This window comes from Diabrotica undecimpunctata, chromosome 2, assembly GCF_040954645.1.
Source record: "Diabrotica undecimpunctata isolate CICGRU chromosome 2, icDiaUnde3, whole genome shotgun sequence".
In the NCBI taxonomy this organism is placed as follows: Eukaryota; Metazoa; Arthropoda; class Insecta; order Coleoptera; family Chrysomelidae; genus Diabrotica; species Diabrotica undecimpunctata.
Genome location: NC_092804.1, coordinates 176901467 through 176925253, shown reverse-complemented (window position 1 = coordinate 176925253; position 23787 = coordinate 176901467). Strand labels below are relative to the sequence as shown.

The 23787-nt window shown below is 33.1% G+C and overlaps 2 protein-coding genes across 2 annotated transcripts in view; one reads left to right on the top strand and one right to left on the bottom strand.

The window, feature by feature from the left end:
- Window positions 1–23787, bottom strand: part of tow (target of wingless repressor) — a 552940-nt gene that overhangs the window by 249861 nt on the left and 279292 nt on the right. The window contains exon 2 of the mRNA XM_072524100.1: window positions 1046–1274. Within this exon, the coding sequence (XP_072380201.1) occupies window positions 1046–1118 (73 nt within the window). The 5' untranslated portion in view covers window positions 1119–1274. The remainder of the gene's footprint in view (window positions 1–1045; window positions 1275–23787) is intronic.
- Window positions 7175–18303, top strand: Dnaaf4 (Dynein axonemal assembly factor 4). Its single transcript, XM_072524098.1, has 2 exons — window positions 7175–7745; window positions 16693–18303. The coding sequence occupies exons 1-2, from the start codon at window positions 7280–7282 to the stop codon at window positions 17427–17429; spliced, it is 1203 nt and encodes a 400-aa protein (XP_072380199.1). The 5' UTR covers window positions 7175–7279; the 3' UTR covers window positions 17430–18303.

Sequence of the window (23787 nt, the reverse complement as noted above, 5' to 3'; positions counted from 1 at the left end):
GAAAAAGTCCTTTATTTTTAATGTTTGGGAGGGAGATGAGGTCAGTTACTGTAGATAAGAATTATAATGATGAATTCACCAGAGATATTGAATTAGGTACCAGAGTTTTTACAAAAGATTATTTTAATGAAAAATTGAAGTTTGGTAGAGGTATAAAAAGATTGGGTCTTTTATATTAATTAGTTAAATTAGATGATATGCGTATTTGGAGCAGGCACATTAATCAATTAAGGGTAATAGGGAAAAATACACAAACTGAACCATTTTTTTCACACCTTTAGCACCGTTAGTAGAGACAAATATTCATGCAACTTTACCTGACAAAATAATTAAAAATAAAATAAATCCACTTCCCAATACAAATACATTGCCTGTAACAAATGGTAGTGCAGAATCATCTAACCATGAGGCTCCAGGTTCTTCATCTATAATAACTGATGTGATTTCTGATACCAAAGTTACACCTAGCTTACGTAGTTCTTCAAGAATACGTAAACCCATTGTAAAAATAAATTCGTTATCAAGGGAGAGAATATAATGTTTGTTGCATATGTATGGGCTTGTATTACAGATGGTAAGAGGAAAAAAGAAGAAGACAACCGCATAGCAGAAGGTTAAGGTTAAAATTTGAAAATTTAAAAGAGTTATATTAGATTGTACTTACATATTAAAATAAAGTATTTTCAAGTAACATATATTTCATTCTACACTATATACACAGTACACAACAATTGATATTAGTTTTTCATGTCTTACTCCATTGAAAGCTTTTTCGTTGTCAACAAAATCAGGCAGCCATAATGTTAACGCTTAATGAAAGAAAATTAACCCATTAGGATACTTTTCCAGGCCAATACACACTTCTTACATTGCTTTTGTGTGCAAGGGTTTCGCGTGTTGACGAGCAGCGTTTTAGAAGGGGAAAATTCGAAAACATGTATCTTACCACAAAGTAATTCTTGTGATTTATAAATAATAAATTTTATAAAATAGATCAAAAAATGAACCAAAAGATGCCGAGATGATAGAAACTCTATTACATTACCTGATTTTTTAGAATTGGTTTTACTTCTCGATTTCCTCGGGTAAATGTTGATTTTGCTATGACCACAGCCCATCTCCGGCTGATAGGGCTGTTAGGGCTGTCTTGTATAGTCGCCCTTCGATCTGAAGGCTGACATTCACATGGTCAGCAAAAAAGAAAGTTCTCAGCCGGTGTCCGCGACTTTACCGGTTAAACACAGTCGACACAGAAACATTAACGCGCTGGCCATCTGCAACAAGACAAATAAATAATATTAAATTGCAAATGTTAAAATGGTATAAACAATATAATAAAATAATTTTTAAATATCGTTTTGTTAGTTACGAAACGCTATGGCTATTTCAACATGGTTTCCTTTAGTTTGTTACTAAATATCTAGTAAAGACAGATGCTAGAGAGACCACGCTAAACGATGAGTTCAGATCAAATTGCAAAGTAGGTCAAAACACGAAAAACAGAATCAAGACGTCCAATTAACTTAATCCTGGCTGATATACAGTTATTTTTGTACCCTTTTTACCAAAAGTTTCAGCTTACTTGGAATAAACTGGGCGTGGCCAGACTTGTCTTATTACACGTTATAAACAGTAATCTGTACATCATCAACATCATTTTGATGTTTCAAAATGTAAGGTAATAGTTTCATCCATGATAACATTTTGATAACATACTAAAATTTGCCCATCGTATGCGACAGGGGATCCAAACAATTGCCATTTACAGTACCGCATTAAATGATTAACATATTAAATTTCCTTCTGTAAACCAAGTATACATAAAGTATGATCTGATACCCTTCTGACTCTTGTGATCATTTTTTTCATTATATCTTGTATATATATCTTGTTTATATATGTAGAACCGCTTTCAGTTGTCCACGTACATACATAGGATAGACAAACCGACGAATCCCTAACCGTATTTACGAACATTCTCTATCAGTCAAACATTCCGATACTACTTCAGCCCTAGCCCAACATCATATTCAGAGAGGCCACAAAATAGATTTCGAAAAAGTAAAAACCATCATTCCCATCCGCTCCATAAAATCGAGAATCATTCGTGAAGTCATCGAAATTGAAAAAGTCCTAAGGCTTTTAATCAAAATTAAATTTTTTTTATTCAAAATTAATAAATACGTTATTAATAAAGAAATTCGATCAAAACTAATACAGCAAACAAGAGCAACCTTTTTGAGAATGGGGAAATTTCTGAGTAACCAGAACCTCAATCTGCAAATCCGATATCGGATGGTAAAATGTTATATCCACTCTATTCTTCTTTATGTTGCCGAGGCTTGAACTGTTCATGTTAACTTAATCAGAAAGCTGGAAGCTTTTGAAATGTGGATTTTTAGAAGAATTTTGATAATACCATTGACGATCACATTGCGAACAAAAGTTTTGCATAGAATGGGAAGAGACAGAGAACTTTTAATCACCATTAAAAGGAGAAAGAAATATTTGGGGCACATACTTGGGAAATGAGAAGTACGAATTTATTTTTCAGGAGAAAAAAACAAAATTTACGCTACAAGTTATTCTACCAGACAAACAGTGTGACTTGTCGTCCTGGCCTTTTATATAGATAGATACATTGTTATATACATATAATGTTATAGCATATAATTCAACAGTTTCCCATAGAACAACAAACCAATAAACGAAGCTTCTGTTCTGTTTTCACCATGTGATATTATCTTCACAAGATATTATAATAACATATTGCTTTAGACGTACAATTTACCAACAAGTTCACTAGGTAAAAGCCCTATAAAATTAATATGGTCACAATAACGCTCGGATCATATCATCAGTGCTACAGACGAGGTAAAATGTGGATAAACTCTCCATCTGGAAGAAAATCAATAAGGGATATAATTTTCCTATTTTCCGCAAGAGTTATTTTCCAGCCCTCGGAGATTTATTGCACCTACAAGATGGATTTATCCTTAGGGTTGGATATGCGTTCATTCGTTGCCATTGTGTTGTCAGTAACGGAAAGGTTACTGGCCTGGTTCAAGTTTAAGCGTATATTTCTAGCCAGAAAGTAATAAAAACGTTCATTTTTCAAAAGAAAACGGGGTGATTACTTGAAAACAACATAATATCCAAATAAATTCTACCGTGGGGGAGCAGTGAAGGTCTTATTTGAAATATGAATTCCAAGAAAAAAGTTAAATAAGGATTATCTACGGTATATTTATATACAGATTGTCTAGAAACTTTTTTTAGAAAAGAATATGACAAAAAAAAACAACTCGAAAACTTTGATCCAATTTTCTTAAGATTATACAATTTATTTGATGTTTTGTCAACTCTCGAAGTGCACAAATCGTTTTAACAACCTAAGATTTCCACAATGGGCAGTAAAGATCAAATAATAGAGTAATGATAATGAAGTAAGTACTATAAACCTTGCAGACTCTTTAAAAATAACATTAGCTAGTATATATTTTCAAACAAAAAGACGAAATAGAAGATGTAAATGAAGCAAATGATGGCATAATAAAGGCTCTAAAAGAAACGGAATGGGAGTGCTGCTCGACCGTTCTGACCCACAAAGAAAAACTAAGCCAAAATACCAAAGAGCCAAAATAGGTAAAAGTTAAAAATTTTAAAATATTTGAGGCGAAATACGAACAACATAGACAATAAAAATATGTACAAAATAAAAAACAAAGATGGAAACATTACTATTGATAGAACCAAAATCCTTGAGGTTGTCGAATTCTTTTATCGAGAAATGTATGAGAGCACCGACGAAAGGCAAGATCAGCCCCTGCCCAAAATCACAAACCAGGAATTATTGCCGGAAGTAACTACATACGAAATCAAAACGGCACTTTTAGAAATGAAAAATAGCAAATTCCCTGGTGAAGACGTAGTCGTGATCGAAGCGATCAAACTAGGTGAAAATAAAATTATCCAGGCTTTGGCCAAGCTTTTCACTGAATGCATCTACCAACGAAAAACTCCTTCTCAATCGAATAATGCAGTCATTACCTTATTACACAAGAAAGGAGACATAACAGATTTAAAAATCTATCGTCCTATCAGTTTGCTTTTACACATATATAAACTTTTCATAAAAATTATCAAAAAAAGACTGGACGCGTGTCAGCGTAATCGTACCGGTCGTACAGTTATGTTTTATCATCTCCTGGAAAAAACTAGACCTCATTTAAAAACGAAAACTACTGATTTACCTAGGTGCGATAAAATGGCAATTCGAAACACACACAATGTGAGGTATTGAAGTGACACAATTCCTCACGTCTTTCGTGAAACACATACTCAATTTCCAAAAAAAAAAATAAATGTTTGGGCAGGTTTGGGAAACCACATAGCTGAGCCTGTTTTTCCCAATACTAACTTAACCGGTGAAGTGTATCTGGAGATATTACAAAATGCAATTAAACCGTTAAAATTCTGGAGGATAATCCAGATGAATTCGGCAACTTGGAAATAACGTTGCAACACGATGGTGCTCCAGCACACCATTATGGTTCGGTAAGACGTAGATGAGGACTATCGTCGTAGATGGATTGGACGATAAGATCCGATAGAATGGCCAGCTCGGTCACCGGACCTCACACCATTAGATTTTTTTCTGTGGAAATACTTGAAATCGTAAGTTACCGCTACAGCATTCAAAAATATTGACATTTTGAAACAACGAATTGTTGAAGAATGTAGGGCAATTTCCCCCGACACATTTGAACGAGTACGGCAAGAGTGTACAAATAGGATGCATTACTGTTAGGAAGTAGATGGATCACATTTTGAACATTTACTATAAGAACTGGTTGTTAAATATTTATTAATTAAATGAGAAGCTACAATTTTAGTATTTATGTAATTTATTCATCAAAATGAGGTCCCATTTAAAATTATTTGGTACAGTGAAGGTGAAGGCGACTTAATAAAGATGATAAAAAAGAGAAAACTCGAATATCTGAGGAAGCAGATACAGGAAAATGCAGTTGATACTCAACGGAAAGATCGACGGAAAAAGAGGAATTGGTAGGAAGAAATACTCATAGCTCCGAAACCTTCGTCAATGGACTCGCTTATTAGCAGATGAATTATTACAAGCCGCGCAAGATCGAGAACGATATCGGCAAATCTTCATGGAAGCTACCCACGCCTAAAACTTGGGCACGGTACTCAAAGAAGAAAAAGTCACAGTGGCTGTAACGTCATCTGTCACTATTACGTCACCTGTTATGACTAGTTGAGAAGCCTACGACTGTTTATTCATCATCATTCAATCTTCGCTTATCCACTGCTGGATATAGATCTCCCTCATAATTTTCCATCTATTTCGATCTTGTGCCTCTTGCATCCAATTCCTATAACAACGTTTTAGATCGTCAGTCCAACGCGTTGGTGGAAGACCTCTACTTCGGTAGGCATCATCTCTTGGTCTTCATTCCAGTATCTGCTTTGTCCATCTATTGTCTGTCATTCCAGTCACGTGACCTGCCCAGTTCCATTTTAGTGTTGCTACTCTCTCTACTGCATCAGCCACTCCTGTTCTTTGTCGTACCTGGCGATTTGGGATCTTGTCTCGTAGTGAAACGCCCAACATAGCACGCTCCATCGCCCTTTGACACACACGGATCTTTTGAACTGTTCTCCTTGTCATGGTCAACGTTTCGGCACCGTAAGTTAACACTGGCAAAACACACTGATTAAACGTTTTTCTTTTAAGGCATATTGGTATATCAGACGATTTGAAAATATGGTTCAGCTTGCCGAAGGCTGCCCAAGTCAGTCTTATACGACGGAGAAGCTCAACGGTTTGGTTATCTTTTCCTATGCAAATCTCATGACCTAGGTATTTATAGGCCATTACCTGGTCTATGGATCTTGTTCCTACGCATATATCTTCGCTGACTACAAGATTTGTCATCATCTGGGTTTTAGATATATTTATTTTCAATCCCCCTTCTAGCGAGGAAAGGTAGAGCTGATTTAAAAGTTCTTTGGCCTCATCTATCCTATCAGCTATTAGTACAATATCATCTGCAAACCTTAGATGGCTAAGCTTTTCTCCGTTTATATTTATGCCCTTGTCGGTCAGTTTTGCCCTTTTACATATATATTCCAAAAGCGTAGTGAACAGTTTCGGCGATATGGTGTCCCCCTGGCGTACTCCACGTTGTATCGGGAATTTCTGGGTTTGACGATCACCCACTCTAACACTGGCTGTTGCGTTTTGGTATGTTTAATTATATTTATATACCGATAGTCAATTCGGCATTCTGTCAAGGCTTCCAACATTTTTTGTTGATTTACGGTGTCGAATGCCTTTTCATAGTCGACAAATATTAAAGCTAGTGGTTTATTATATTCAGTGCATTTTTCTATAAGATTTTTTTATTACCAGTAGGTGATCGTTTGTTCCATAGCCTTTTCTAAAACCCGCCTGTTCTATGGGCTGATAAAATTCCAATTTATTTTCTAGTCGTTTCGTAATTATTTTTGTAAATAGTTTATAAATATGTGAAAGTAGACTTATGGGCCTGTAATTCCTGAGGTCGGTAGCATCCCCTTTTTTATGAAGTATGGTAATTTCTGCGTTATACCACTGGGTTGGTGTTATTGCTTCCTGCAAACATCTAGTGAATAGTTTGGCAAGGACCTGCCATAATCTTTTTCCAGCCACCTTCAAGGCATCTGCCACTATTTCATCGCCTCCGGGGGCGACTGTTTATTACCTCCCTCCAAATTTGACTATTATAACAATAACCGTTCAAAAGATACGAGTGTGGAATAGATTTTTGACTAGCACTGTATTTTTTTTATATTTATATTATTTATTTATTAATCTAAATATTAAATCTAATAATTAAAATTAACTTTTTATATTCTATTTATTTGATAACGTTAAATTTTATAATATAATCCGTGATCGGAGCAGTAGCCACTTTCTATCACTTGCTGTTGCGTGGAGTAAATTTCCGACGTATTTCGTATGCTTTAAATGATGACGCACGTGTAAAGAACCATGGACTCAACTGTACCATTAATTCTTCCTATGTCACTCCGTCACTGATCTTTGCTATAGCAACCAAACTAAGTACATAAACTTCAATACTATTGTTGCCATAGAAATGTTTGATCGAATTCAACTTGACAAGAAAACACTTCAACCTATATTTAACATATCGACATAATCTACTTTAACATTCAAAAAATCTACCCAAACAATAATATAATTACTAAAATGCCCATAGTTATCAAAGACTATATCTGGAAACAAACCAAATCCGATATAATAGTCCAAGTTCCAATGAAAGGAGTGCATCAATCAAAACTTGACGTGTTTATATCATCAAGATTTGTGAAAGCCACTTACGAAAGAAACTATTTTGAACTGATATTGTTCTCGAAAATCATTGCATCTGACAGCAAATGTATATTAACTCCTACAGAAGTTGTTTTTGAGCTAAAAAAGGCCGAAGATATTGACTGGGATTACCTGGAACCTAACGTGAGCAAAACCGAGAAGTTGGAATTAAAGAAACTGTTCTTAGAGGAGTCATTTAAAGAAATACAGGCAGCTGACGAGAAAAAATGCGAGAGGAAACATGAGTTAAAAAGGCTTGCCGTTAAAAAACAGATTGAAATAGACAGTGAAAATAGAGACACTATTGATAATATACGAAGAGAAGAAGAAAAACGTGCCTTGGGTGAGTAAATTGTTTACTTTTTTTATTATTTATTTACTTTTTTTCTATCTTTAACCAGCTCCTGATTATGAAAGCATTTCCTGTGTTCATCATTGTTGAACCATTGTTTGTATATATATATATATATATATATATATATATATATATATATATATATATATATATATATATATATATAAAATATATTTGAGTTTTCCAAAACTATATTTTTAAAAAATATTTATTTAACACAAAATACTAACAATAGGTTTTACTACGATAAAAGCAGAATCTAGACTAACTAACAATATGATTTTTTATACAGAAAGAAATATAATATTAAAAGTATAACATTCGGAACGTATGTTGTCTTAATCAGCGTTCTTCAGTTCACTGGACTTGGGTCATTACCTCATTAAAGCTTAGTTCGTAATTTATGGGTCGATAACTCCTCCTCTCCTAGAACGAAGCCTGTTGTGGAAGTTCGATTGTTGGCCCTTCTTCTTCCTTCTTTGTAGAATTGTTTTTCTTTGTTTTCGCTATTTTCTTTTTAAATAGAACAATAATTGTAATGATTATTCCAATGTACAATAGTGTTGTCCAAATACTTGGAACGTGATACACAGGCGTAGTTTGTAATATGGGTCTTAATTCATGATTTGGAATATCTTTAAGTTTTAATGAATTTAACGTTATTTCCATTGGTGCTATTTTAAGAATGTCGAGATTTAATTGTGGTACGTTTATCATCATTGGTTGTCCTGATGTGACATCTTGAAAGGTTAACTCTTTATTCTGGAATATAATTTTACATGGTGTGTTCTCTATGAGATAAATTCCGTTTAGGATTTTTATTTGCGTCTCTTCTGCACATTTAATGAGTATTTTTTCTTCTTTAGGAAAGACAGCTAAATATTGGTTAATTTCTGGGATAATTTCGATATGGTTTAATGGAATTTTCGCTTTTAAGTATTGGCAGTGTGTGGAGATGCCATGAAATAGAATTTCATCTTCACATGAGTGCTCGTGGTTGATTTGGAGATAACCAGGACATTGAAAGATCTTACCATAAGTACAAATGTCATTTAGAGGAATTGTTATTTTTTCGTTTTTTAATAAATATCTTGAGTTTGGTAACATGATAACAAATTCTGACTTACTTTTAGTTGGGATTGGTAATAATTTATAAAGGTCGAAATTAGATTCATAATTAATAGGAATTGAAAGAAAATATTGTATTTGGTTCTTTTCTATTTTACATGTTATTTGTAAAATAGCTTCGAAATCTAAAATGTTTTCATATTTTACTTCAAAGGGTAGTTGTGTTTTATAATGTGATGAAATTTTTTGGAGTTCATTATATAATTCACTGGACTTAATAATGCTAGGATGTAATGTTTTTAGTTTACAAAATGTAATAGAATTTTGGACATTTTCCATTGTATTGAGTATTAGGTTGTATGTTATTATAATTTCGTTAAACATGTCTTTTAAATAGTTGACGTTTTCAAGATTTGTTTGGAAGTCTACTATATTTTTTATTGCCAAAATTTTTGATTTTAAATTAATTTCATTTTCTTGTATGTTTTGAATTGTTTCATTAAAATTATTGATAATTTCGTGACTTAGCGAATACTGGTTATTGATTTGGCTTTGCAAGTTTGCTTCATTAGTCTTTAAGTGTTCTAGTATTGAGTTAATTTTTTCGCCATCTTCGGCATCTAAATTTCCTGTTACAGCTTTAATAATTGAACCGAACCCATTGATTATACCTCTTTTATTTCTTTGCAATTTTGTATGTATGTTTAGATTTTCAAATTGTTCCTCAATGTTATTTTTGACGTACTGTGCTAGATTAACATAATTTTTTGTTTCGTTATTGAAAAATTTACAATTAGAAAGATTATTTTTCAGGTGATCATACTGTATATTTAAGCTATCATATTCTTCTATAAGCGGATTTAAATTGTAGTAATGGACAAATGTGTGGCTAGATTTTTGAAGTTTTGCAGGTCCCAATTTGATTGGTAGTATGCCTAGATTATGGGTAACATCTTTTATTTGGATTGCTGCGCATCCGATTGCGAGGAACCTGAAAATTTGTAAGGTTTTCTTTTAGGTCGTTTGACGTTAGAAAAGTGGATATTTTCGGCAGTATTTTTATGTCGAGTAACTATTTTCGCGGTTTTCCTTTTTTTATTAATTTTGTTTATTTCTTCAGCATTGTATTTATTTTTTGTTTTACCTTGGAATTGTCTGTTACGCACAAATATTTTAGTGGGGATTATTTCAGGCAATTCTTCTCGTTTTTCGTTAGCTTTTGAGATTACTTTTTCTTTTACGTTTTGTAAAGATTTATTGATATTAGAATAAAGTATTTTCATCCTTTCTTTATGGTTTGAAATATAATTATTTAAAACTTGTTGCTCGATATTGATATTAAAAGGAGAATTATTATCTATATGTCCCGTAATCAGCTCGTATGGTTTCATTTTTGTTACTGAATGGATGCTATTATTATAGGCTAGTAAGGCATAATTTATTTTATGTTCAATATGGTCACTTTTATATTCTTTTTGATTATTTAGTAGTCTAACGTGTTCAATGATCGTAGAATGAAATCTCTCGGCAATTCCATTAGACTCTGGATGTTGAGAGCTTATAAAATGTACTTTTACCTTGTGTAACTCTAACAGTTCTTTGACAACTGAATTTTTTAATTCGGTTCCATTATCAGATATTATTTGTTCTGGTATGCAGTGATGAGTAAAATATCGGATTAATGCATTCGCTACTTCAATGCCTTGAGCTGAATTTATTTTGTATAGTTGACCATATTTAGAAAAAGAATCTATTATAGTTAAAAATTTTGTATTTTCCAACGTAATCGAATCTAGGTGTACAATTTGGAAGGGTTTAGTTGCAGTAGGTGTTATATTGAACATGGGTTTGACAGGTTTCCTGTCGTACTTTGTTAATTGGCAAATTTCACAATCATTTATGAAGGTTTGGATAGATGCTCTTTGATTCGGCCAATAATATAAGGACTTTATTCTACTTTCTGTTTCATCTAATCCTCTGTGGTTTTGTTTTCCTTCGTGATAATTTTTTATTATTTCCTCAATTTCATTTGGTGGGATATCAATTAGTTTCTTGGTGCATTTAATAAGAGATAATTGCGAAGATTTGAAATATTTTTGTATGACGTTACTAAATATTTCATATATAGGATCTTCGAAGTACAAATGATATTTAACTTTAGGTACTATATATTCTTTTACAAATTTAACTATGTCGCGTTCAGTGTCATTTTTTGAAAATTGTACAAGAATTCTTTGTTTTTTATCATAAAGTTTTATAATAGATGGTGCTGCTGGTTCGTAATTAACTTGAGAAATGATAATTTGATTAATTCCAGTGTTTACCGAGCTTTCTGATATAGGTATACCTGTAATCGGATTTTCTTTGTTTGTATGGATTGTAACACCGTCGCTATTATGGGAATCTTCATCATTGGCATCTTGGTCATTTATTATTTCATCGGGTTCAACAATCAAAGACTCTGAATCTACATTATTTGGGGTTCCTAATAATGTTTCATCAAAATTTTCTATATAGTCGAAGAAATTTGGAGGTGTTTCGGGTTCTATGTCTTGAGTTTCATTTGCATTTAATCGTATTCTTGATAGACAATCACTATTTGTGTTTAGAGCACCTTTTTTATAAACAATCTCATAGTCATATTCTTCGAGTTTTAGTCTCCAGCGAACTAATTTTGAGCTAGGATCTTTTAACGAAAATAGCCATTGAAGAGGCTTGTGATCTGTCACGAGAGTCACACGACGACCAAAAATGTATGGGCGGAAATATTTAACAGCCCAAACTATAGCGAGGAGTTCCTTTTCGATCGTAGAGTAGTTTATTTCTGAATCATTCAATGTTCTACTCGCATAAGCAATTGGTAGATCAGAACCTATTTTTCCTTGACTTAAAACTGCACCTATTGCAAAGTTACTCGCATCTGTTGTCAGATTAAATGGTTTCGTAAAGTCAGGGTACTGTAAAATAGGTTCATTTGTAAGAAGATCTTTACAAATATTAAAGCATTCAACATAATCTGCGTCTTTAATATTTATTTCGTTATTCTTCTTCAGTCGCATTGTTAAGGGTTTTGTAATTTTTGAAAAATCTTTAATAAATTTCCGATAATATCCCAATAGTCCTAGGAATCCTTTTAATTGTTTCGTTGTAGCAGGTATTGGGAAGTGTTTTATAGCCTTTATTTTTTCTGGGTTTGGCTTTACTCCGTCTGGAGTGACAATATGACCTAAGTAGGCCACTTCTTTTTTTAAAAATTCAGATTTGTCCAACTGTATCTTAAAGTTGGATTCACGTAGTCTCTGGAACACTTCTCTTAAATTTATGAGATGTTCTTGGAGGCTTGTACTAAATATTATGATATCATCTAGGTAGACAAGGCATTTTTCGTTTTGTATGCCTCTCAAAATGTTATCCATTACCCTCTGGAATGTAGCTGGGGCATTTCTAAGGCCAAATGGCATCCTTAAAAATTCATAATGCCCGTTTTCGGTGTTGAAAGCGGTTTTTGGGATGTCTTCTTCTGCCATTTCTATCTGGTGAAACCCAGATGCTAAGTCTAGCGTGGTAAAGTACTGACAACGCCCTAATTTGTCCAAGAGATCAGTAATATTTGGAAGTGGATATCTATCTCCTAAAGTGATAGCATTTAAACGTCGGTAGTCAACTACAACGCGAAATTTAGGTTTGTTGGAGGCATCGAGTTTTTTAGGAACCACCCAAATCGGTGAGGACCATGGAGAATTAGACGGTCTGATAATATTTTTGTCTAACATGCCTTGAATTTGATTTTGGACTTCTTTACGATATATTTCCGGATATCTGTATGATTTTGAATATATTGGAATCTCGTTAGAAGTTTTTATATTATGTTTTATTTTATTAGTGAAAGACAATTGGTTGCCCTCAATATGAAAAATGTCCGAATATTCTCTTATTAGTTTTAAAATGGAATTCCGCTCTTCGGTATTCATATGTTCGGTACGGATTTTCGCAATATCAAATTTAAATTTTTCGGTATATATAGAATTAAGATTGGGATGATTTATTTGTTCGTATTCATCGAACTTTTCAACTTCTATTGGTGAACTTAAATCAACTTTAAAATGGGACTCTGATGAGTTCGTAATAGTGCATAGAGCTTCATTATTAACAACTCTTGTAATACATTGGGGAATTTCTAATTTTCCTAATTTTGTATAAGGTACAATTACGTCACCATTTTCTATATTTTTTATGTTTAACCTAATTACTTGTTCGGAACGTGGAGACACTACTATACAATTCGTGCTGCCAGCGACCGGTCTATAATAGAAAATTTTAATTGAGCAAGTAGGTGTTTTTAGTAAATTATTTACTAAATCAATCTTTGCTTGTAATAATTTTAAATTATCTAATCCTAATAAGCAATCGAAATAATCGTGAAACTTAAATATATGATAATTTAATTTTAGCGGCTTTTTATGCCTAAATATAGACGAAGAAGGAATTACGGTACAGAAATTTTCCTTGGTTGTTCCAAGAGCAGTAGAAATTTGAAATGGTTTTTTGTATATTGAATTTTTAAAATATTTGTCACCTATTTTTGGTGTAATAAAAGATTTAGTGCTCCCGGTATCTATTAAAACTTTTAAATTATGTTCAGGGAAAATTATGTACGGCAATTCGCATTCTTTGTTAGTTAGGTTTAATAATTCTACATGCTGTGGTTTTCTTCCGAGGCTAGCTCCTCTAAAAAATGGTCTTGGGATGAACTTTCAGGACAATCTATATTATCTATATTATAAAGTTCTTCCGCGATAATATTTTTATTTTGGCTTGCAAAATTATTGGGGTTACGGAAATGAGTCCTATTTTGGAAGTTTTGCGTTGGTCTGTACGTATTATTAGTTGTTGTACTCATTGGAGTAGGGTTTGGGAATTTTCTATTCGGATTTGGCTTGAAAGCATCATTGTTTCCATTAAAATTTGAATTTTTGCTTGTACTAGGATTATTTTGGAAAGAAGATTGTCTCATATATTGAGAATTCGGAGGATGTATAGGGTTTTTCTGTGTTGAAAATTGATTTCTTTGTGTGTATTGAATTTGGGGTTGATGTATAATTTGTTGGTTTTGTCGGAAATTGGATTTTGGCCTGGATGAATAATTATTATTTTGATAATGTTTGGGATTTTTACTGTGAGAAGAATTATTTTGTTCGAGATATATTTGAAAATCGTTTGTCAGAATGCCTAATGCAGAATTTAAATCTGGAGGATTCTTTGTACGCATTAGGGTTCCAAGAGGTTCTTTTAACCCACGTAACAGTACTCTTAATGCTAAATTTCGGAAAAAGCTACCGAGAATATTAATCTCAACCATATGTTCGGTTTTTGTAGACAAAACAGATATTTGATGATTTAATAGGTGTTGAATTCGGTTATAAAAATCGAATGGGGATTCATTGCCTTGTTTTAAATCTGAAATTTCTATGCTTAAAGTATAAATATCTCTTTTATCTGAATACGAATTTATCAAAGCATCTTTTAAATCCTGCCAAGTTCTAAGAATACAAGAAGAAATATTAATTGCGGCTTCGCCTTTTATTTTTGCTATTATACTTGACATCAAATATTCATTTTGAAAATCATTTACATCCGCAGCATTATAAAATTTATTTACAAGTTTTTCGCAAATTTCTAAAAATCTAGGAAGTAATGTATGATTTCCATCAAAATCTGGAATCATATCTAAGTATTCTTTCTTTAATTGTGGAACTGCCATTTTAAATTTATTATTTAATTTTAATTTTTCTGAAATTATTTTATTATTACTATTAAAATGTAAATTAGTTAAAATTGAGTCAGAATCTGTATCTGAGTTACTACTCTCTGAATAATCAGTATCTAGTGTTAAATTAGGCTCTCTATATGACATTAATTCACTTACAGTAATGTAGCGATCTTGTCCATGGAATACCTTGCTTTGGAACTGGATCTAGAGACACTCACAATATTCACTTGAAAGTCCCTCCGGTATAGAAGTACGAATCTTCTCGTCAGGTTACTCAATTCGCCCAACTGGAATTCACTTCGCGAATATGGTTCAAATGGTCAAAAAATCGTAGAAACGAACCGAGAGTTATATTCATTAACGCCCGTTTGACCATCCAATCTGACTGCGCCAAATATATTTGAGTTTTCCAAAACTATATTTTTAAAAAATATTTATTTAACACAAAATACTAACAATAGGTTTTACTACGATAAAAGCAGAATCTAGACTAACTAACAATATGATTTTTTATACAGAAAGAAATATAATATTAAAAGTATAACATTCGGAACGTATGTTGTCTTAATCAGCGTTCTTCAGTTCACTGGACTTGGGTCATTACCTCATTAAAGCTTAGTTCGTAATTTATGGGTCGATAACTTATATATATATAAATATGTTGTTATAACCTAGCATCGTTGTCACAATAATGTAGCGTCAGTGTTGCAAAATCTTGTTATTTAAGGTACTTACTTTTCGTACTTGTCCCATCAATTTTTTATCCAATAAATTTTATGTCCCCAATCTCTTCCTTCAAACCATATATACTGCGTTTTCGACCTGCTAATCTTAAGTCTTTCCTCTTTAATAGCCCTTTTTTAACACACCAACTTCTTCTCCAATATTTCTTTGCTCTCCTCTACCAACACGATTTTACCAGCAAAGAGCATTAACCAAGCCCCTCCCTAATTTTCTCTGACAGTACATACATACCAAGATTAAACAGATAAGGATTCAGTGAAGAGTTTTGATGCAAACCAACCGTCATTGAAAACTTTCGGTTAATTCAACAACCCTCCTTTCTTTGGTGTACAATTCCTTATACATATCTTTCTTAGGAACCCAATTCTCTCCCATACGGCTCCATATCTCTTGTCAACTGTGTCGTAAGCCTTCTCAACCTTTATAAATATCAAATGTAGCTTTCTTTTTTTCTTGCTGTATATTTCTATTAACTGTCTCAATGCAAAAAAGGTATCAACTTTATCCCCTTATAGTTCCTACAGTCCTGAATGTCTGCGTTTTTTTTAATGATACCATCACACTCCATCTCCATGCATTGGGCATCTTTTCTTTGTTATATATCCTACTAATCATTTAATACAAAATATCAACTCCTTCCTCTACTAAGCCTTCCAAACCTCCACAGGTATTCCATCAGGTCCTGCTGTCTTACCATTCTTATTCTTAATCCTATTTAATGCCTCGACAACTTTATCTCTCGCTATCCCCAGTATTTCATTTTTATTTGAGATCCCGCATCGTTTGTGTCTCCTCTGGTGTTCTTTTTAAATACTCATACTCATTGTGTATATTTTATTTTTAGCTCTTTTGGACATTTCATAACTCTTTTTAGCCTCTTTCTTCTTTCAAAACTTATATTGCACTTCATCGTTCCACCACTGAGCATTTTTGTCTCAGGGAGGCCCTTTACCAGATGTTTTTCCTAGCACTTCCTCTCCCACTCGAACCACAACTTTACTGTTGGCTTCCTATCAGTCATTTACCGTTTTTTTCCTCAAAGTATCATTTATTAAACTATGTATTTCCTTAATCATTTTTTACTACTATTTCATACCTTTTTACTATTTAAATTTAAAAAAAGTTTAATTTACTAATGTTTGTATTTTGAGAACGATTTCCGAAATTGAAAGATCAATAAACTTACTTTAACCTTTAATTGTTTCTTATTCCCATTTAAATAGTAATTACTTTAACATGCCACAAGAAAATAGCTTCAGAACAATATTATTACTTTTTAATTTATTATTAATTTACAATGTTATGCTAATTTTTGTATCACTTTTGTATATATTTAATAATCTTAATTTTTAGGTGATTTAGAAGAATTTAAGAAAAAAGTGTCACAAAAATTAAAATCTTCCAACAATCAAAATTTAAAACCAAAAAAAATTTTACCCACAAATTTCAATAAAGTAAACGAAGAAATTCCAAAAACTAGATCTTCGCAAACCTTAACAATTGACTTCACATCTCGAGAATTTCCGACTCCTTGTAGAGAATCAAAATTAGAAGAAGAACATGAATACCTTACTAAACAAGCCGAAGCAAGAAGAAGTGTTGGTTTTGTGAGTGAAGATATACGTCCCGAAGAGAGAAATCCCCATTTTATCAAAGCTAAAGGAGACAAATTCTTGAAAAATAAGAACTATTTGGGGGCCATAAGTGCCTACAGCTACGGTATAAAGCTGAGCAAAAATTTCGTAGATTTCTACATCTGCCGGTCTGAGGCGCACATGGGCTTGGGTAATCTTTGGAGAGCCATAGAAGATTGTAGTACCGCGTTGGATCTGCTTCAGCCGATTTGCGAGGCCAATTTGTATGAGAGAGCCGTATGTAGTGGCCGAAGAGGTGAAGCTTTGTGCAAGTATGGTAAGCGTAGACAAGGAATTGGAGAACTTAAGCATAGTTTGAAACTTATTGATTTGGAGTACTATAGAGATGTTTTGGGGGTTGAAGAGAAACTTTATGAACAGGAGCTTGAAATTTCAAAACAAGATCAAACAGATAAACAAGGAACAGAGAAAAAAGAAGGAAATAAAGAAAGTTAAATAAAACAAATCGTGTTCAATTCAAAAAGTATGTAAAAGCATCAGAATTGTTATTTGAGTGAATTTTTTGTTGTATGGATAGTGTTTGTCGAAGCAGCTTCTGGAATCTGATTTATTGATCTTTCTACATCGGCATGCAAGAACCACAATGAACATTTTATTATGGTTTTTAACGTTTATTATACAAAAATACATAAAATACTACAGTGTCAGTTTATCCATAAATCGTACATTGACAGAATTTTGAGAAAGAAATATTACGAATAAATGATCCTCCGATAACGAATACAAAGTTAATTGAAACTCTGACAATTAAAAAATAATTGGGTGTCGTGACAACACGCTACTCCAGTGGTTATCTGTTGTATAATTCAATTTATAAATAATTTGGTTATGTTTACTTCTAATTCAGAACCTACCGTAAAACCTTTTTAATGAAACATTATACAAATTTTAGAAAAGTTCAGTTTTGTACTGTTTAAATTGTAAAAGCGATTATTGTACGACCTATTTGTTAAAATATAAGTAGTACTATAAACATAGTCATAATTGTTATTTCGACAGAGGTTTAAAATTTTTCTGTGGACTAAAAGAAAGCTTTTGAAATCTAACTAATATATTATATACTTTTGACATTACTTTTTTCGCTCTTCTCTATCTCCTCTCTTTTTTCTTTCCAAGGTTAAGGCATTTGTTGCTTGTTCCAGCATATTATTATTATTATTAATAATTATTAATTATTAATAATTTATTCATTAATCATACAAAATTTGTTTCAATAATTAAAAATATGTGAGACACACCGGTGTTCCCACACCTCCGAGAGGTGTGGGAACACCTGTTTCGGTAAATGTAACATACAATAAATAAAAATACAATATACTATACTAAACTATAAAGATATATAAAATAAAATTTAACCATATAAAAAACAAGCAGATTGAAAATTTAGATACAACAATCAAAGATGTATAATAAAATTAAACTTAGATACTAATAAGTTTTTAACGAGATCTGCAAATACACAAATTATGTTTTGGTAAATATGCTAAATAAAATAAACAATACAATGTATACAATACAATAATATATACTGCTTTTTGAATCATAAAATAACCATAATTAAAATTTTAGTAGAAACCCTTGGTATAAATACAGCACTTATGCATTAATCAATTAGTTAACAAGATTTTTGAAAGGACAAAAGTGTAAACACAGATGCTTCAGTAAATATGATAATCACATTAAATAAAACAATTAAAACAGCATGATATATTTTTAATTCATCTTTAAAAGGAGTAGATTTAAAATTAAGGTTTTTTTTTCTTTTTTCCCTCTTTTCCCTTTTTCCCCCTTTTTCTCTCTTTTCTTTTTTTTTAAGAAAGTTTAAGGCTTTATAACTTATGCTACTATAATGATATTACAAAAATGTCTTCTCTGTTCCATGAGATATGATCTTAATTTATTTTTAAAGAGAAAGACATTCTTCGTATTTTTAATATCAAGGGGAATATGATTGTATATTTTAGGGGCTAAAAATAAGAAAGATCGTTGACAGAAAGATTTCGTCATTTTTGGAGCCATATAGAGGTGCTTGCCTCTAGTATGATATCCATGTGAAGGTAAGTTGCTTTTAACTTTCATGGTGTGATATTTTACAGATATACAAAGAAAGTATAACTCCTTTAAGTCAAATATTTTGCTCTCCTTATATAGTCTATCTGTAGAACAAGTGTAGGGTTTAGCCATAATGATCCTCAGAAATCTTCTTTGCATGATTTCTAGTGGGAGAATGTGAGTTTTTAGGGCGCTTCCCCAAGCCAGTATACCATAACGGAGATGACTTTCTACTAATCCGTAATATAGTGTGCGAAGGTATATATCCGGTATGTGTTTTTTTAGGTGCTTAAATTTATAAAGGATAAACTATAAATTTTTAATAACGTATTTAATGTGACAATCCCATTTTAAGTGTGTGTCTATTATAACACCTAAATATTTAACATTAGTTACTGGTTTGATGCAAAAATTGTGTTTATTATGTGCTATTCGAAGAGGTTCGAATAGATCAATATTCGGGGTATAGTTAGAAATTGGTAAATAAACAGTCTTTTTAAAATTTATTGTAAGTATTTTATAATCAAACCAGTCTTTTATGAATTGTAGATCAGTTTCTGCTTTTATTTTTAAGTCATACCAGTTATCAGCTTCATAAACAATAGCCGTGTCATCGGCAAACCCAATTATATGCCCTGTACTTTGCAATAAAAATAAACCATTTATATATAGATTAAATAAAACAGGTCCTAACACTGTTCCCTGTGGCGTTTTCCATTTTACCTTCCTTTCGGTTTGTAGTTTAATATTTTTTTAGTTAGTCTATTTACATCTTTTCTGTTTGTATTTTTTAATTTTAACTGCATGTTGTGTTTGTTTTCTAAGTATAATGAAACCAACTCCACCATTTGAAGTGTCTTCTCATCCATTGTCTGTGCGAAATATTGCAATTTTGGATTTTTTCTTATTGAAATCAAGTCGACAATTACAATTGAAGAGATCGAGAGAATTTTACATCTACAATAAAGTAGATAAAATGACTTAAGAGTAATTTGAGCGTCTCCGATGATGTCCCTTTTTTATTGTTTTCAGCTATTCATACAGTTTCATCATCTTCTGGTCTATATAAGAGTTGTCATATTGCATGAAGTAATAAGCATTTATCGCTCTATATGATAGCCCAATTTTTCCCGGGGATTCTTAACACCCTCTGCTTCAACCCTATTTCAACCGCTACCTTCGTTGGTAGTGGTAGGGGTGCTGAAGACTGAGGACTGCTTAGTAGTTTCGTCTTTTATAGAAAATAGGTTTTGGGGTTTTTGGCCATTAAACTGCAACGCTTGGCTAGTGCCTGTTCGCTAGTTGGTTTGGATATGGTGGGAGGAAAGAGTGAAGATGGTAATGCTTTGGGTTTGGATATAATTTCCCCGGGGACGGAAGTCTGAGGAAATCCATGAGCTTGCGTGAGCAGGTGTGCTATTCCTGAAGTAGATCTATCCTCTGCCAGGATCGCAGTGAAATATTTACCATCATCATCATCTTGGTGCTACAGCCCTTAGAGGGCCTCGACCTTCTCAAGCTTTCTACGCCATTCTATTCTGTCCCTCGCTTGCATTTTCCAGTTGCCGACTCCGATCTTCTCGGCATCTTGTGTTACCCCGTCCATCCACCTCATCTTTGGTCTACCCCGTCTTCTCATTCCTACGGGTTGCGCTGTTAGAATCTTTTTTATCATTAATTTATATTTAAATGGGAATAAGCCACAATTAAAGGTTAAAATACGTTTATTGACGTTTCAATTTCCACTTCGGAAATCGTTCTCAAAATACAAACATTAGATACAAACACTAATGTTTGTATTTTGAGAACGATTTCCGAAGTGGAAATTGAAACGTCAATAAACGTATTTTAACCTTTAATTGTGGCTTATTCCCATTTAAATATAAATTAATTTAAAATGCCACAAGAAAATAGCTTCAGAACAATACTTTTTTATCATGTTTGACTCAGGGGCCCGGGCTACATGTCCTGCCCACTGCAGGCGGTTTCGCTTTATTATAGTGGTAATATCTTTACCACCAAACGTATGCTTGTAGATATTCTGCAGTTCAAAGTTATATCTACGCCTCCATACTCCGTTCTCACAGACCGCTCCGAATATCTTGCGTAGCACCTTTCTTTCAAAAATGGATAGAGCGGATTCATCTGTTTTCGTTAGCGTCCATGCCTCTGATCCTTATGTGAGAACGGGGACTATCAGTGTTCTATACAGCCTTATACGAGTTTTTTGAGACAGACGTTTGTTAGCTAAGTACTTTGATAGACCATGATAACACCTGTTTGCAATTATTATTCGCCTTTTTATTTCCTCAGATGTGTTATTATTGGGGGTAACCGATGTCCCTAGATATATGAACTCTTTGACTGCTTCGAAGTTTTGGTCATTGATGATTAAATTTGTGTCAACATTTCCAGCTCTTGTGTTTGTGTTAGTCGCCATGAATTTGGTTTTATTTTGATTTATCTGTAACCCCATTCGTTCTGCTGCTGCTACTAGCTCGGTTAGGATTTCCGCAGTTCTCGCCCTAGTTCTTGTTATAATGTCCACGTTGTCTGCATATGCTAGAATTTAAACTGATCTATTAAATATTGTTCCCCTGCTATCTAAATTAGCGTCTCGTACAAATTTTTCTAAGGCGACATTAAAAAGCTGACACGCCAGCGCATCTCCCTGCCTTAACCCCTTATGTCTTTGAAATGGGGTTGACGAGTCGTTTTGAATTTTAACTGCTGATAGCATCTTCGCCATTGTCACTTTTATCAAACATATGAGTTTTTTTGGAATTCCCAACTCATTCATAGCGTTGTAAAGACTTGGTCTTAAGACACTGTCATATGCCGCTTTAAAATCGACAAAAATATGATACATATCTATGTTAAACTCTTGCGCTTTTTCGAGGATCTGTCGTAGTGTAAAGATCTGGTTAATGGTTGAACGTCCACGCCTGAATCCCGCCTGATATTCCTGATATATTGGTCTGAAATATTCACCGGTTACCCAAAATTAACAGCATAAGCCCGAGCATTGTATACATCATCTTTAAACTAAATGCAAGATATAACCTTAAAGTATTCCAGACATATGATTCAACGACTACCAACTCGTATAAAAAAAATTAGAGAATTTTGTGAGGACCCAGAAACAGCATTACTGCTACACCAATATCATCATCAACAGCTATTTTATCCCTCGTCAGATGTAAGCCTCCCTTAGATGTGTCCATTCATTTCTGTTTGCTGCTTTTTGCATCCACTCGTGACCATGTTATCAGTCCATCTGGTTTGAGGCCTGCCTCTACTTCTCTTGTTTGCTCTTGGTTGCCATTCAATAATTCCCTTTGTCCAATGGTTGTCTTCTATTGTTCCTGTGTGTCCTACCCAGTTCCACTTTAACATGGCAATCTTCTGGATCACATCTGTAACTTTTGTTAAACTGTAATCAGCGAGCTTAATGTTGAGCATTCTCCGTTCCATAGCTGAGTCACTTGGAGTTTGTAGGCTATATTGTTGCCCATATTTCAGTTTCATATGTCATTACCGGCAGCACACACTAATCAAAATTTATAATTTTAAAGTATTTGGTAAGTTTGATTTAAAAACTGTTTGTAATCTTTTGAATGCTGCCCATGATGAGGAAATTTAATTAAGTCCGCCTTTGAGTTAGGCTTTGTTAAGTCAATTTTTTGTCCCAAGGATATATATATATATGACTCAACATTTTCTATAATATTATTGTCTATAATTATATCCTCAGTTATATCTAGAGATTCGTTTGTTAGATATTTAGTTTGTGTTAGATTTATTTTTAGTTACATTTCTTTTGATTTTGTATATAGGTCTACTAGCATTTCCTGCAATTCTTCTCTGTCTTTTGTTACTAACGTAACATCATCGGCAAATCTCAGATGGTTCAGGTTTTCGCTGTCTATCATCACTCCTTTATTTCCCCATTCTAAAGTTCGAAGCATATGTTCTAGAGCTAAAGTAAATAGCATGGGAGAGATAGAATCTCCATGTCTATACCCTCTCTATTTTATTTTTTCTGTTTTAACTTCTACTTTACTTCGATGTTGTGTTGCTATATATTCGGTCATTAATTCTATTTTTGCTTAAGGTGTTAAGGAGGGCCCAAATTTATATGGAGTCAAATGCCTTCTCGTAATCTACCATAGCTATCCAGAATGTTATATTGTATTTGATTTTTTAATTAGTGTTCTCATTACTTATATATGATCTATGGTGCTATCTTTTTCTTCTAGTGCCATCTCCGCGGCGTAGGTCGGCAATCATCATAGCTATTTTTTTGACTTTTGAGACGGCTGCTCTGAAAAGTTCATTTGATGTACATCCGTACCACTCTCTCAGGTTGCGCAGCCATGACATTATACGCCTCCCTATGTTTCTTTTTCCTTGGATCTTTCCCTTCATAATCAGTTGGAGCAAGGTGTATTTCTCTCCACGTGTAATATGTCCGAGATATTTCAATTTTCTTGTTTTAATTGTATTTAAAATTTCTATTTCTTTATTCATCCTTCTCAGAACCTCTTTGTTTGTGACGTGTTTTGTCCATGATATTTTCAGAATTCTTCTACACACCCACAGCTCAAATAATTTCAGTTTTTTCATTGATGTCGTATTCAAGGTCCAAGTTTCCATTCCATAAAACAAAGTCGAAAAAACATAGCACCTCGCTAACCTAACTCTTAGTTCCAATTTTAAATCCCTTATACCACATAGCACT